We start from the raw sequence: 17,119 nt of genomic DNA, 5'->3' as shown, positions 1-17,119 counted from the left end.
TCCCTTGATTCCAACATTTGCTTTTGCATGCAGATGTTATAAGACAAAATATTTCCAGAGTACTTTGCATGTGATAAAACTCTGTTGTGCACACAGAAAGTTACGTACCTTTCCCATAAGAGCTGGCTACTACTGCCATCAGAATTACGCTGTCACTTCATTCCCAGACACAACAGCTCACTCTCACTTAGATTTGCCTGCTCTCTTGCACACAAACAGAGCCATTTACTTATTATAATTTTCTCACACAAACACCTTGCCTAATGGATAACAGAGTCTGGAAGCTTATGTTTGCAAGGAACATTCAATAAATAGAAACAAAGAATGAAGATTGTCGGCCTTTTTGGGTTACCCCCCAGGATGAGCTAAGCCTTGGCTGTCAGAAATGTTTCCCATGCCAGAATTTCATAGTGATATTTATTTTTACCAGGCATTTTAGACTTTCTTTTTTGTTTGGCATGAGAGATCCTGCAAACTCTGCCAGAAATGGCTGTTTTTCTTCTCTGCATCATTAGTGGGGCGGCATTCCAACAGAGAAGGGTCACTCACTTGGTACTTAAGTGTTACAGTGGGGAAACTGTGCGTGTTGCAGTTTCCCCACTGTAACACTTAAGTACTTTTAAAGATGTTGTCCTTTCCTTCCTGATGAGCTAATGGGAACAAAAACTGGAGGAGAGACTTTCAACAGTTTGCTCTTACAAAAAAGCCAAATTTGCTTGCTAAACACTAAACTCAAAATCAGAATTTGGACAGTGCATTTAATACATGCCAGGAATCTATTATACAACTTACAGCTACCATTGATTTGAAAATGAACATGTGGCCTCCAAGAGCCACAGAATCTGTCATACTACTGTTCCCTTTTCTCATAAGCACATCGTGCAGAATTCAAAAGTACTCCTATGACTGAAGAGTAGAAGAATATTTCAAGGGGGTTTTTTTCCCCCCACCAACTTGTATTGAAAATACAAGGATCTTGGAGCTTGTTTAGATCTAAGTCATTAAGTGAACATTAAGTTCATCAATACAGACAGATCGCAGAATCAGATCACATCTCTCTTTACTTTCTTTCTGTCCGCCAGATCAAGAGGAAAAATAAAATCTTAGTAATCCAGATTAAAATGCAGTTAAACTAGTAAATAAAAAAGAAATTATGATGGCATAATGTTCACAGCACAGTTTCCTGTATGCTTATGATATCTTACTAATTTAAGTGTATTCCTGACTTAAGACTTCCAGGTACAATTATTGGTGTCACAGTTAAGCTTTGTAAAGGTGCAAATACTGGCTACTTAAGAGAGCTGCTGCTGTTCATGCTCTATCACTAGCTGGAAAACACATAGCTGTTTCCAGAATTCATCTTGTGGCATGAAACAAGAAACTTTGTGAATCTTATTTCTCTAAAGATCTTAAAGAACAGTGTAAGTCCTATCTGCTTGTCTAGGTTTTACCTGAAGAGCTAAACCAGTATTAATAGTGCATTATTTGGGAAAAATAATTAATTTACCTGTGCAAAACCACTGGGCTGTAGGTGAACCACATAAACAGTTCATCCAGTTTGAGAAGGCTCAGATTAGGAGAAACACTAGAAGTACTGGATCTTTTTCTGTAACTGACTCCTGAGGAACTAACAATATAAAAATATGGATTTCATCACATAATTTCATTCTGGTTTTGGCTGACCTTTTTATTTAAGATAATCTTATTTTTAGTGCATGTGCTTAGAGAGTTTGGTCATAATTCATATAAATAATTATCAAATCAAAAATTTAATGAGGGGTTTTTATGGGTTTGCAACTGACTCATAAATAAATCATACAGCTTCAGTGCCATTGATTTTTAAAATTACTTACATAATAGAATCATAATTTCACTTACAAGATTTCCAATAATTTACATAAATAATAGCATGTGAAGCTCTTATTCTCCATTTTTTCAGATCTCTCCTCAAAACCTACCTCTGCTATGGTACCCAAAATAATAGATTATCAATAAAGATTGACAGTTGCTTAAGTCAATGCTTTTCTCCTCACAGTATAATTTGGTTTTCATGTGTCTTTTTGTTATCACACCTGCAATTTTATTAATTATTATGTACAAGGAAAAGCTCATCTGGAAAATATGTGGGAAGCCTTGAAGAATACAAAGCACTATCAAACTTTAAAAAGCTGAGTTCTGCACAAGACAGGCTCTTAGCTAACTGTTTGAAAGTAGTATAAAGCTTTGGATGCTCAAAGGATGAACAAGAAAGGCTAGAGACATTTTCTTAGTGTTTCTGTGAAACTGTCTTACATTGATTTCATAGTCAGATGGAAGAATACTGACGACAGCCCACAGCTTAGTTCTTTGTACATTGGAGGTGTAACACATAAAAGCAACAGCATTTCCAACAGTCACTTGAAGAAAAAAAAAGTTTGTTTCCTCTAATACATCTAACAGGTTGTATTGTAACTACTTCAGTAATAGTTGTTAAAATTCTAAGCAAATGAAACATTTCATTCTAAGAAAGTAATAGAAGCCAGACAAAGTGACTCAGTCTATAGAAAACTAGGCATTTCCTCTAGAATTTTCTTGATATCTAGTCCTGTTTACTATTCTATATAATACTCTCTCTGAAAGAGGAGCTGTTTTTCAGGAGAACTTTGTCTAATAAAAGGAAAATATTTCAGTTCAACATCGATAGTATAATTTAGGAAGATGAACATAAAATCAGCAGAGAATAAGCTAAGCAATTAACATAGTGGGGGCAAAATATGTGGTTCTGGAGAAAAACAGAAATCTGATTTTAGCAAAACTTACACAGAAAAGAGTTTTTCAGTCCATGCATCTTAACATAATAAAGACATTTTACTTCATGACATAATTTAAATTACACCACTATTTTCAAACTTGTGGTCACATGGGCTCTTATATAACTCAGTTAGCCCAGTTTACGAAATGTATGGTTTGTGAAATTCTACTTAAACCACACTTCGAAGTGAATTAAACTAAATCAACCCAAGGTCACATTAACTCTGAAAGAGGGTGTGCACAAAATGTACCAATGTAATCCAACTGATCTTCCTTGACAGACTGATCTGGATACCCAAATGTCCCTGGTAAACAAAATGCAGCCATTTTATTTAAGAGATTTAAGCACCACCATGGTTCCCAGGGTAGATGGTAAAAGTGTACTCCATAGGCTTGCTCTAAGTGAGAGCTGTACCTCTGATAGTCTACCAAGGGGCTGTGACAAGGAAAAATAAATCTTTTCACCATCATTATTCCAGCTGGGTTCAAAAGAACATTAAGCCCTTGTTAGATGTGCCCCTCTGGGGGCAGCTATGAAACTTGCAGATGGTGTCCAGTGGCCCAGAAAATCCTTCTCAAATTATTAAAATGCACTAGTCTAGGGTTCTAAAATCAAGTTGGTAAAACAAACTTAACACCTATGGCCAGGCTGGCAGCATTTCTCCCTTTTCAGGTCATGAGAGTGAGGGAACAGGTGAGTGCTGCTGATCTGTTATGTCACCAAATCCTCACTCTGGCAAGCCCAGATAGAAATAATAGTAAACAGGGAAGTCTATAAATGGCTCCAGAAATGACATCTTGTTCTTATACAATTTTCTTTAAGTCCTTAACAGCCAGGCACCACTACTAATGAAACTTACTGTTATTAAAACTGCAAATGGGATCAGTGTCCAAAAGGTTTCCCTTAGCCGGTCTGAAGGAAATAACAAAGTCTAACCCATAGAGACTGAAATGAAAAAAGAAAAAAAAAGCCAAACCAAACCAACAACAACAACAGCAACAAAACCCAAAAACAAACAAACAAACAAACAAAAAACACAAAAAACCCACCACCAACAAAAAACCAACAACTAAAAAACCCAAAAACAACAAAAAAACCAAACTCAAACCCACAAGCAAACAAAACAAACAACACACACACTCACACAAAAACAAAATCAAAAAACCCAAAAGGAAAAAGCAGAGAGATGCCAGAATGTAGTATTCAAAACTGGACTTTAAGGGCCTCTTGTAAATCAGTGCTCCAGATACTGATCAAGGCTAAGTTGTGGTTTATGGACATGGTTTAAACAACAAAAAAGGAACCAGTGCACAACCTGTGGAAGGCTCCTACCAGCTTAGCTGACCAGCATTATGGAAGAGGTTTTTAAACACCAGTGACACTGTTTATGTGTGTAAAAACATAATCCTGTGCTTTCTCATTCTGCTTGAATATATCCACTTCTTTTCTAAATTCCGCTGAATTTCTGGCCTCAAAAATATTTGTATCAATGTATTCCATGATCTAATTGTATCTATTACTAAAAAAATCCCGTATTTAAATTTATAGCCTATAACAAAATGCACAAAGTGCAAAACTGAACAAACTGGAGTTTTGAATGAGTTTCATTGTAGCACAAATAATTTTGGATAACATCATTTCATATGTTATGCTTATCCTCTTTAAGGCAATCTTACATTTTTTCAATCATTCTTCACGCTGGAGTGTCTCACTGTCTGCTCCCTAAACTATTCTTTCTGCTCATCTTTGAAATATTTATATCTAAGCCATATGCTTTTAAAGACAGAACAAAAGACAGAGGAGTGGTCCAGGCAATCTTATGTGGGATATTAATAGTTAAGTTATAACATCCTGTTTGCCCTTTTTAAATGTGGCTGTCCTTTAAATATATATTAAAGTTGAGTTGCCAATGCCTCAGCATTTTCTCCTAGTGAAATAAAGGCAGATCATATGCATGTACAAATGGTTAATTTAATTTCTGTTCTTTTGCATTTGTCATTAAAAACATAGACAGCACTTGTAGTTGACTCCCAGAATTACATCCTGGGCTGGCATTTTTCTAATGGTGATGAAAGAAACTGCAAAGTAATTTGGGAATTTTAGCCACACCAGCTTCTGGGAAAGAGGACCCCAGCAGGCTTGCTTCCAGCCACATGAAGAGCTCTGCCTCTCCTACATCCCTGGTCCAATGGCCATTCCCAGACAAATTCCCAGCCAAGAACAGAAAGAGCCCTGTGACTCAGGACTTTTCTGCTCATTTCTACTTGAATCTACAGAAGGGACAATTCCTGATGCTCCCCATACCTCCCTCTCCTAAGCACAAGGAATGCAAAAATTCCATCTGTGGAATGGTACGGATAGAAGGACACAACTTTAAAGTATCTTCTTAGTCACACTTTCAGTCCTTGCTCTCTGAGACAAGGCTGCTACACAGGCTATTCATTAGCTTCATTAACCCAGGGAAGTGGTCACAGCACCAAGCCTGGTGGAGTTCAAGAAGCATCTGAACAATGCTCTCAGGCACATGGTGTGATTCTTGGGTGTCCTGCACAGGGCCAGGAGCTGGACTCGATGATCCTGATGGGTACCTTCCAACTCAGCATATTCTATGATTTTAACTTATTAAAATTCATCTTCAAATTAAGGCCTTTCTCCCACAGCTGAAGTCCTAAATAGCCCCTAGCAGTAGATACCTTCTGGTTTCCAACTTAAGTCTAATCAGAATGACTTTACAAGTGCCTTTCCTCTTGCTATTTCGGCTCTTCAGCCCGACTCGCTCTTGGCCCTCTGAGGTGTCCCTCGGCCCTGGAGCAGCTGCCAGGGCATCGCTCACCGCGCCCTCCTCACAGCCCTTTCCTCACGGCCCTGCCAGCAGGCTCTTGGCAGAGACCCTTCCCCCAGGCTCCCTCCGCGCTCCCAGCCTTGTCCCAGCTCCTGAGGCGCGGGCGGCGGGGGCGGCTTTGGGCGCGGAACTGTGGCGGCGTGGGGCGTGTTCCCAGCCGGGGCGCGCGGCCGAGCAGCGCCGGGAGCGTCGGGCGCCTTGGAAACGGGCGGAAGCCGGGAAGGAGCGGCAGGAGGAGGATGCTGAGCCCCGAGCGGCTCTCGCTGCCCGGGCCCGAGTACCTGGGTGAGGAGCGGCGCGGTGGGGCGGGGAGGCTTCCTGAGGATTCTCTCCCCCTGGTGTGCTGCGGCCCGGCATGGGGAGGGCTCGGCGGGGCCGGGGTGGCTGCGGCCCGGCCCGTCCTTCCCGGGGATTGCGGCGAGCGGCCCCAGGCCGGGCCGGGCTCAGGGGGGTCGCAGTGGCTTCCTGTCCGCCTTGGCTGGGCAGCGGGCAGCTCCGGGCGGTAACAGTGGGGCTGTAGGACGCTGAGGTGGGAGGGCTGCAGAGCCCTCCCGGGCGCAGGGAGCATCTCTCCGGTGCCCAGAGGTGTGGTCTCCGCGAGCAGCCGGCGGGAGCTGAGCTGCCGTCTCCTCCACTGTCCCCCTTGGCGATGCGAGTAGCAGCAAGCGGCGTCCAGCCTTTCTGTGATAGACTTCACCCATTACCAACCTGTTTTGCTCACAGATCTACGTGAGCATCCTTATTTTATGCTCGTTTCCCAACACATGGAAGGGGTGCTGCTCTTGTGTTGGGAGATGGTTCGAATGGTAGCTTTTGTTCTGAAACAAGGTAGTAGCATTGGTAATATTTCCTACATAAAATGAAAATCTTTTAACCTGTGAAGCAGCTGCCTCTTTGAAGACTACATCCTTTTAAGCTTGCTGTAAAGGCTTGATGTTCCAGGAAACTAAGGAGCAAAGTGATTTGGAGTTGATGTGTCAAATAAAAATAATTAGGATGGAATAAAGTCAATATGACTTCATTTAATTGCTCAAGAGGAGATGAATTACAAGTAGTAAGCATTTGGATTGTGTTCAAGAGAGTATTTGTGAAGTAAAACTCTTCAGCCATTATTTCCTAGGCCCAAGACCCTGTTCGGTAATAACTTCAGTTATAAAGGTATACATGATTTTCTGTGCTTTTCTTGTACAAGGGAAGGTCAGAAATGGAATGGATTGGTTTGTGCTACTTGTTCCATCATGATTTTGCCATTTCTGTAAGTCAAAATGGAACAAGAGTATAGAAACATTGCTGTAAATTAAAACCTGTCTTGCAGGGGGTACTAGACTAAAAGAGTTTTGTTTAACCATTTAATCATTTAAAGGAGTGATCTAAGCCATCTTAGGGTAGAATCTCATTGTGCTGCTGCTGCTAGAGTGCTGTTGGGTGCTTTGTGCATACCTGCGTAACTGCAGTGCTACTCTGTGTCAAGGAAACTCAAGGCTGAAATAGGTTTGTTTACTGCTCTATTCAGGGTGATTCTCATGGGACTCGCTTTGCTGAAGTTCTTATTGCTGATTTCAGTTGTGGAGCTTTGGGTGTTTGAGAACAGTATCACAGTGCCATGTAGACACACTAGACACACCCTTTGGGTTTGTGCTATTCTGTCACACCACCTCAGCATTTTCAACCTACATGCTAATAGAGAAGTTCATAACTTTTCTAGGGTTGCTCTAGGTTGAAACCTGCAAAATTTCTTTTCCTTAATGATCCAACTTGGTTTTAGGTTCTTGTAATTGTTTTTAATGAAATAGGCACTTTTAATTGTGTGAAACTTGTTGGTAAGGATTGAGTCACTCAAAAAAATCTAGGAAGCAGACTAAAAATACTTAAAGTGTAAGAATAAACCAGTTTGCTGTTGCACATCTGAAGGTAAGACGAGATTTCTTAGATGTACAAGATTGTTAGATGCAAGCAGCTTTACTAGCCACTTAAGTGAGCCTCCTTTTATCTCTGTTGCACATGCTGATTTGGAATTCCCTTTTCATTTTGTACAACTTTCTAAATTATTCTGACACTGGGGTCAGAAAAAACATGTGTGACTCTGTTAGGTTGAGGAATAACTTGCATAAGAGTCTGTTCTGTTCATCACTTAGTGTGACCTTCCCTTTAGATTGCATATCTGTTGTCTCTTAGAGGGGGGAAGCATATTCTTATTAGCTGTAAATTTTACCAAAACCAATCTTTCTGTCTTCGTGAGACTTTGTAACTTACCAAACTGCTGATAGATCCTAAGAAATTTAGTGTGTATTAGCAGTAGGAAAGTGGTTAAAAACCAAACCAAGACAAAGCAGCCCCCAACTCCCCCTCCTCCCACCCCAAATAAACACACATCCCCACAGGTTTTTCTAAGTTGCTTTTCCATTTTCTACATTGGCATTCTGAAATCACCATTATTCGGATTTGTTCTATTGTGCACCTCAAAGTCTTGCAAATACAGTTGTCTGAACTGGGGTTGTAAGGAGCTGTGAAAAATTTCACTTCCTGTAATTTCATTCTGAAATTGTGTTGCTCTAGGTTGCCACGTAAGGTATTCTCTGAGTCTCACAGATCAGATGACCCTGCCTTTTCTGAGCTGGAATGGGTAACTGCCCCAAACTCTTTTTTCCCTCTTCTCTTTTTCATTATCAAAACCAAGCCAACACATAAATTGAGCAGCCAAAATAACATAATGCGCTACTTGCTGTGTTATTCACACCCCCCCCCCCTTTTTTTTTCCCTCTATTTGAGATAATTCTTCTACATCCAGTTATAATGCTAAGAGGGAAATAAAAGCAGTTGTGAGTTAAAATAGAAATGAACAGGGAGAGGATTAAGCATTCACTTAAGATGAAAAATAATTGCAAAGCTTTGGTATACCAAAATTCCTGGAAAATAAAAATCAGGGCAACATGTCTCATGCCACAATGAGACAGTAAGTAGAAGAGAAGAGATGACCATTACTTAGTGAATAGGAGTGGAGATGAGGTCTGGAGAGTTGGCAGAAAGGCTACAGTAAAGATGATGCTGTTACAAGCAGGACATTATAAATAGTATTTTCACTGAATAAGCAATGTTTATTGTTTGGGTATAGTGATGATAATGTGTTTCTCATTTGATGGATGAGACTGGAACTACAGTAGGCAAAATGAAGCATATTTGAGACACTTTTTCATGCCTTCCTCATTATGGTTTAATAACTGGTGATTACTCAGTTATTTATAGCAGGCAGTGGAGCACTTAGTGTATTGTTCTGCTCATGCAGCTGTCTCTGAAGCTTCATATTGTATTACTTCCCTGCTCCCCTTTCCTGTTATGGAGAAAAAGCAGTAGAGTACTGCAAATTTCCAAACTTCTCTTTTTCTTTGTATTTTCCTGCCTTCTACTACCCAACTCCAGGATGTTGTTTCTTGTCCTTCTTTGCCAATATAAGGCATGTTAGAACGCAAATACTCTGCTGGGGAAGTGCCTTATCAGTAAAGCGTGGGCCTCTTAGTGCCAGAAACACGGTTATGTTTCCTCATTTCTCTCATAAAAGGTCTTGGGCTTAATGATGAGAAAGAATATACATGCTTTTACAAAACTGAGAAGCTCCCAACAGAGAACTTCAGTTGTGTAGAGAGACTGCTGATGCCTGAGGCTTACTCTTCTTCTGAACAATCTTAAGAAATATTGATCTGGAAAGTACAATTGTTTCCTTTAACAGCACAATCACTGCATAGGCTACATTGTTATCCAGGCATCACAGCTGAAACTGATTCTCCTCTTAGTATAGATATTTGGTGAACTTCTGTGAAGCACTGTGGCTGAAAGAGCTCATGGTCTAGAAAAAGAGAAGAGAATGCCTTTTTTGAAATTTTATTTCGTGCTCTGTTGTACAGATAGGAGAACTGTAATGTAGAAGATGAATATAATACGTAAGAGTTTGCTTCTAGAAATGCTAACTTGAATCTTCTTAGACTCAGTCTAGTGCTTTGTCCAAAAGATGGAGGTTTTACTGCCAAGCTGCTGTTGTACAACAGGACTTCCACCTTAGCTTGAAAGGCACAGGTGAAATCTGATCCTGAATTAGGTCAAGTTCCAGAACTGGAGAATACAGTTCTTCTGCCTATGTCCCTCTGAGTACGAATAGGTAGGGAACCATTAGGTTACTTAATGCCTTTTAACAAACTGGAGTGACAATTATTTCTACAATGTTAATTATTACGCTGCATAATTTTAGATTTGAACAAAAACTTCCAAAAACCCCAACCAAACAAAAAAAGAAAAGATAGCTCAACGATTTGCTTTGGTGACGGGGTGGTTTGTAACAGCTGTATGACACCTTGCAGGAGGCAGTCTGCTGGAAGGACTTGCACAATTAAGTCAGTCTGTGTGCACTAATATGCTCATTGTTTGAAACAAATTCTTAGCTGTGGTCAAGGTTAAATTATAAACGGAAACGTTTCTTAAATTTTTTGTTGAAAGTGGTTTTGAAACTGTGAACATATGAAATATGCTATAGTTACGCTGTGTGACCCCTTGGCTTGTACTCCTGAGTAACAGCACATGTCTCACATTGTGTGATACCTCTGATATGACAAAGTCTACTTGTACTTATATGTTCTGTCCTTCAAAAAAACATTTTGCTTTTGAGCGTTAACAGGAAATTACACTGTGAAGCTGTGCAAAGCTGGAAGGAACTATGACTGTACAGAGATGTAGCATTTAGGTTAATTGTTTTGTTCACTTACTTCTCTTTCCCAGGCCATTTCTTAGCAACATCTGAAGAGATTAAGCCCGTGATGATACCTGAAAAGATTAAAAAGAGCATCCTGAAAAAACATTAATGCTGGAAAAATTTCCAGAGTTGATGTGATTTTGTTCTTGCAGTTTGTATCCTTACTACTTCTCTTTTGTGTCATTATTGTTTTGGTAATGTTTACATGAAATTGATTTTATGTTACTATAAATGTATCTTTCCAATGTGTGTAATACGGTAGTGTCCTTAGTTAAGCTCCAATTTAGAACAAATACTGAAAGAGTATTTAGCTATTACCTTATGCTCTCAGAGTCTCTGTTCTCATAGATTAAAAAATGCCAGCAATATTCCAGATACATTAAAGCTTGTTATGCTCTTGAGCTTCTGATAACTGAAATTAACCATAATGTTAATTGCATCAAGTAGTGTGTATTTTCAGCACTTCAGCTGAGGAGGAGGCAAATAAGTAAGAAAAACTGGTCTTATTATCCAGGAATTCCCACTCCTGTTTTTTCAGCATATTCAGTTATGCCGGGAATGACCCCAACTTAAAAACAACAACAGAAAAAAAGCCCTCTTGTGTGCATACAGAACAAATTGCTTTGATAGACAGTTCTTGTTTAAGAAGTCATGTCTCCTGAATAGTTAAGCTATAATATAACCAGATGATTTGGTAATAATTTTTTAAGTAAAGACTTCTGTAAGTAAGCTGCGGGTCTGTTCTGCTGCTTCTTCAGACTATGTGATACATTTTTTACTATCTGATACCAATTTATTCCAATCATACTCTTTTTTCAGGTCATTTGGTACACTTTGTTTTTAAGTTGCAGCATCTGCTTTGATTTTTATTGCATCTTCTGGTCATCACATATTTGCTATTTCAAGTATGACAGGCATTCACTTCTCAGTAGATGTGCTGGTATACTAATCTTCAGGTTTCTCTGCCTTTGGAAGACTCAGTCTTGTTGGAAAAGGAAGCTTGTCACTGTAGCATTAGGCAGTTGTATCTAAGATGTAAAACTGGGAAGCTATTGAGCAAAACCAGTATGGCTAACGTGATTGGGTTGCCAGTAAGTCCTGAAGTAAGTATTACCTAATTGATGCAAACAGTACTGTGGCACTTCCAAGATCTTAATCCTCTCCATTCTACTTGGATAATAAAACCATTACATATACACAGTATCATGACTTAAAGGTGCCATCTATTTCCTTCCTTCCTCCTGAATTTCTGGCTCTAAGAATTTCAGTGCATATATTCTGTTTCGTGCAGTGATATTATTTGCATTAAATTTTCCTTCAAGACTTTTCAAATATCCATGCTTGTTCTTACAACATTTGTAATCAAACCTACAAAGTAGCAGATTGTTCTCATCTGAAGATTGAAACAAGTAACTTGGTGGCTTATAAAAAGACTATTTTTACTATTTTAAATACATATGCAAAATTATTTGGTGTGGTTATGACTAAATGGAATTAGTTGTGATTGTCTAATCCATTGTAGAGGAATCCATCGAGATTGTGGATTGACTGTGGTTGTAATCCTCATTATGCCTTGTACTTGTAAGCTGAAGATTTTTATGACTTGGTCTGGCCATGCTTGAATTAAACAGCCACTGCTCAGCCCTGAATTTGGTTCTGAGCCAAAATTGCATTCATTCCAAAATTCATTTTAAACACTGGGCATGTGAGTGCTGGTGGGGTGTGAGCATGTGAGTATCAGAGGCTGTTCTCTTAAGTGCTGCAGGAGGCAGCTTTGGAGGAGCTGTACATGATGCTACTGATTGGACAGAGGCTCCAAGTGTAGCACCATTGCTAGTGGTTTAGTGATAAGAATGAAGAGACTGTGCGCAAAGGTATTTACTTAACATCAGGTTATGAGCTGCCTGAAAAATCCTCTTAGTCTGTCAGATTCCTTTGTGAAAGCTCACTGTTAGTTTTTAAATCTGACAGCAAAGAGTGTGGCACCTACCAAATGAGTGTGGCAGGCACGCTGACTTCCTATTTGGGATAGTTGCCTGGGATTTCAGAGTCGAGTTTACAGAACATGGGTTGCATTGGAAAGTTCTGTACGAGTTGGGAACTTCTGTTACAATAAGCCTGAAACAAACAGATGCTGAGGATGATGTCCTGATGTAACACCTCCTGTATGGAAACTGCACTATACTGGAGTTCTGTCAGGAAGAAAATTATAGTAGAGACAGCAAGCTGTAATAGCACAGTGGCATGAATATTTGGGCTTTACATTCTGATTTGGACTTGCTGCCTTACTACTGCAAAGTGGGCCTCAAAAATATGAGTAACATGTATACCAGTACATCATTATCCCTGAATTTTCAAAAACTATTAAAATGTATGAATCATCTCATTTATTTTGCCTAGAACCCCACAGATTTTTGATTATGCTTGCATAAACAGTTAATGTTCCGGTATGGTTCCAGTGTTTGTTATGGAAAGTACCATTTGTATAAATTAAGGAACTACTCTTTTTGCTCTAACCAGACTCCTGGCACTTTATTTTGCCTCTCTGGCCTGCTAAAACCTGCCTGCAAATTAGATTTTGTTCTATGACTTTTCTGTATAGTATAACGTTAGCTGGGTTATAAAACATATTACTTGCATTGTTCCATGGAACTGGGCAGTCAGTGAACAGGAAGCCAGAGCTGGAATTTGTTTTGGCAGTGTGAACTGCGCTACCTGGAAAAGAGCACAGCAGCCAAAGGGACAAAGAGGGGGACTTCTCAAGGAGATTTCAAGTGCTATTTTCTTTTAGCTTCTCTGCTCACAGATTTCTTTCCTTCCCCACACCTCTACCCACTCTTCTGGGAAATAGGGAGAGATGCTCTTTGCCAGGATCCTTAGGCTGTGCCACAAAAAGCTTAACAGAAATACCCTTTTACAAGCAATTTTATTCAATAGTGACCCATATATTTTTGTGTACATTTTGAAATGTCATACAAATGTCTAAAATTCTATGTTGAAAGTTAATTTATTTTCCAGGAGCAGATTCAAAGGTATTTATTATAGAGTCAGCCACATTGTGCTGTGTACCACTGTGGGATCATGCCTGTCTATTCACAAAGGCTTTTAGGGGAGGTTTATAACTCGAAAAAAGGCAAAATAATGCAATGTTGTTCATTGATAGGAACTATTCCATGAAAGGCATGTATACTTCCCCACAAAGTTTTGAGAATGGTTTTGCAGTTGAGCAGTTTATTGCAGGCTGAGGTGAGTGGAAGCCTGTCTGCTAGTACCATTTCCTGGCTTAATCTGCTACTGCTGACACCTCAAGAGGGGCCTGGGGAGACGATTGCTGAGTGTAAGATGGTCTGCTTCAGGAGGAGGGAGGAAGGATGGGCTGAAGTAAAGCTACCCAGTTGTTGCTATCTTGAGCCTATGACTGAGCTGCACAGACTCATTCTTCCCTCAGGGGACACAGGTGCGCAGAGCTATTTTTCTTTAATCACTCACATAAATTAAATTTATTCCTTTGCATTAAAATAATTAAATAAAGCTACGCCCTATATCTTTTAGTGCCAGATAATATCTTTAAACCTTTGGCTCACCATTTTGCTATCAGCTGCAAGGTATTTTCCAGGGTGTGCTTAACCAATTTTACCATTGTCCTGAAAAGTGTTCTAGGCAGAGAAATCCCCTGATAGCAATCAATATTCATGCATACTTTTAATCACTGTATCCACTGGGAATAATCATTTCCGGGCCTCTCTTGAAGTCCACCTGCCCCACACTAAGATGAAAGGGCCTCCCATGCTGTGTATCAAGTGGTACACGCTTGATGCTTACCAGAATATTAAACACAAATTAAAATGGTTTGAAGAATATTGATGTGGGTCTGAGGTTGGCCAGTTGCTGGTGAGGGGGTGATTCTGCCAAGTCTGGAGCAGATTGGCAAGGAGCAAGAACAGCCCTTGCCTTTCCTATATTCCCTAAGGGTTTTCTCCTGCTCTTTTTAGGACACGACACTACTTGCAAAGGTGCAGTAGGATACGTGTTTAGGATGGAGGTGTGTGCTTTGGGAACAAGGTTTGTGTGCTTTCCAGGTTAGGAATGATTTTCCTGGGTTCGTTGTAACTTGTCTTCTGATTGTTGAACTGTAGATTTGGAAAGTCTACTGCTTGATAGCTGGCACATCACCTCAGACTCGGCTCTTTGTTGCTCCACCTTGGTTTCTAGCCAAAAACATCAAAGGGGCTCAGTGGTAAATCTGTGCTGCTTCCTCCCTGGCAAATGCTTGTTTGGTACAGCCTGCCCCCTGTAGAAGCAGCAGAACAGTTTGTGTTGCACCAAACTGTCTTTACTCAGGGGTCTTATAAGTGAGCATCATTCTGTGGTGGGGTACTGGCAGATCCCCCATTTCTGAAATTCTGCCATGTTTGGCCTCGGTAGTTATTTGAGACTGGCTGTTGAGCAATATAAATCTCTCTCAGCTTTGAGACCTGTTCTCCACCTGCCACAGTCACTGATGCTTGTTTGGAAACAGATGTACTTTTATTTGCACCTTCAGGAAGAAACCTTTACAGTGATGCCATGATGACTGTTTGCCTTTTCTTTTATACCCCTTTTATACACCTTTTAATAGCTTTTGTATTCTTAGTGTTTTTTAGCCTACATTCTTAGACTTATTTGTCAAGCTAGGAGACTAAACATCTTAAAAGCCTCGTAGTTAGGGATCAGAAAGCCCCAGACACCAAGGTCCTCTTCAGAACACATTTTGTAAACTAAGATAGAACCATCTGGGGGGGAAGGTTCCTTGGGGAGGGGGGCTCACTCAAGCCTCTCATTGGGGAATTTTTGATAGATATGCTAATTAGTAACACCTATAGTGTTATACTCGATCTATTGATAGTGTGTGTGCATTACGGTGTGCATTTCGGTGCATTCCACTTGGGCATGTGCTCCTAAGGATCCTTAAAATAAATACTGAGGTAAAATCCCTTTTTCCCTTCTAACCGTGTTTGAGTCTTGATTTTAAGACCAGGAAAAGGCATCAACAGAACAACCTTAGGGCTACGTGGCTTTAGTATAGAGGGAAGGGCAAGGAACACATAAAGCTCTGCAACAACCCCCTTGAAAAGGCATTGACCACCTGTGTAGGAAAGATGGCTGTGACTCAGAACAGGGATCAGGAACTCCTCTTGAGTAAGCATTTTCCCGTGAAACTGCCTCACAACTCCTTATCTTCCTTCAATACCAAAATCTCAGGGGGATTCTAAAAAAGAGTCTCTACTGTCAATGACAAACTCTGTGTAGCCAGGAAGGAAAGCAGGATTTAGGTGATGAATTTTACTATCCATATCTGGGAGAAAGAAACCTCTACTGTCTAACTGAGGAAGCAAATGCTTGATGTCTTGTGTAAGGCATACAGCTGGGCTTGTCTGGCTCTGGGCTTTGTGGGCCCCTTATAATCTAACTTCTGTCTCTTACTGTCTTTTCTTTGCAGCTCAGCGACATGTCCTCACATACATGGAGGATGCAGTGAGCCAGCTGCTGGAGAACAGAGAAGATATTAGTCAGTATGGCATTGCCAGGTTCTTCACTGAATAGTAAGTACATCAGGATGCTGCCAATAGGGCCAGCCTGAGGGGAGCTTTTGGAAACAGACAGGATACATGGAGAATGGAACTGGACATGTGCTGGTTATGTTGTGAATGCTGGATTTTACTGGGTTAGCCAAGGGCTGCCTGAGCATGTTTTGGAAATGTACATGGGTTTTGTACGCTTCAGTACCTCTTGCATTACAAACATTCGTGTGAAGCAGTCACTCTGGGGAGCAGAGATTTTTAAAACGTGGAAAACCAAATTCTGCTTGTCTTAGTCAGGACTGTTAGTATCAAACTGCTTAAGAGATACTGAAGCAGACTGCTTCAGGGACTGCTTCTGGTTTCAGCAGCACTCATTCTTCCTTTTTCTGAGTATGAATTTGAATTGTTTGTCTGCTTGTGTGATTGTTGTCCTGTTGAATGCTTTAACTGGATGCCTCTTCTTGCCTTAAAACCTGTATAAGTCCTTAAATACTGGACAAGAGCACAATCTCTTCTTACTAATTTTCAAAAAAATTCTTGAGGGAAAATCTGTGCTTTCTGTCCACAGAAAGTAATACTGACATTAGTCAGCTGAACAAATAGTTGGTAAACAAGAGCTTAAGAAAGATAAAGAGCATGATTACAATGATCTCCACCCAGCAACAGGATTTCTTTACCAGTGTTGAAGGCAAGGTGGCTTTGAAATACCCAGCTGAAATTGTCATTCAAGCATCTCTGCAGATTGGGTTTAGTTTGCATCTAATTTCAAACTGACACTTCTGTGCCTTTTCGAAACTTCTCATCATATATACTTCAAAAATTAAATGGTGAGCAAGAGGTCATTCATGCAGTGAAACTGTTCAAAATGCTTCTCCATAGTATTTCTTCGTCTTGACATGACACCTTGACCATTTTCTTTTCACTTCCTGTTCCTCTTCTAACTTTGAAAGAATAAATAGCGATTCAAGACCATTATAATGAACCAAACCATCACCATAGAGCAAACCCCTCCGATTGACTTAGGTGCTGGAGGTCTTGTTTTTCCCATTTATTTTCAGAGATAATAACCATTTTACAGTGGTTTTTGTTCACAGTGAGTGTTTTGTAGAGTTTCTGGTTTCATGAAAGACAGGAAGAGGCTGCATGTTCATTCATTCTGTAATACAGAACTACTAGTTCTCTTTTTT

The 17,119-nt window shown here is 40.2% G+C and overlaps 1 protein-coding gene across 1 annotated transcript in view; it reads left to right on the top strand.

Moving 5' to 3' along the window:
* The first annotated feature begins 5,850 nt into the window (after positions 1-5,850).
* CSTPP1 (centriolar satellite-associated tubulin polyglutamylase complex regulator 1) overlaps positions 5,851-17,119 on the top strand; it is an 80,425-nt gene continuing 69,156 nt past the window's right edge. The window contains exons 1-2 of the mRNA XM_082283191.1: positions 5,851-5,918; positions 15,851-15,953. Coding sequence (XP_082139317.1) covers positions 5,873-5,918; positions 15,851-15,953 — 149 coding nt within the window. The 5' untranslated portion in view covers positions 5,851-5,872. The remainder of the gene's footprint in view (positions 5,919-15,850; positions 15,954-17,119) is intronic.

This window comes from Coloeus monedula, assembly GCF_965178545.1.
Source record: "Coloeus monedula genome assembly, chromosome: 6".
In the NCBI taxonomy this organism is placed as follows: Eukaryota; Metazoa; Chordata; class Aves; order Passeriformes; family Corvidae; genus Coloeus; species Coloeus monedula.
The sequence above is the reverse complement of the archived record's forward strand: the minus strand, read 5'-3'. Positions and strand labels throughout refer to the sequence as shown.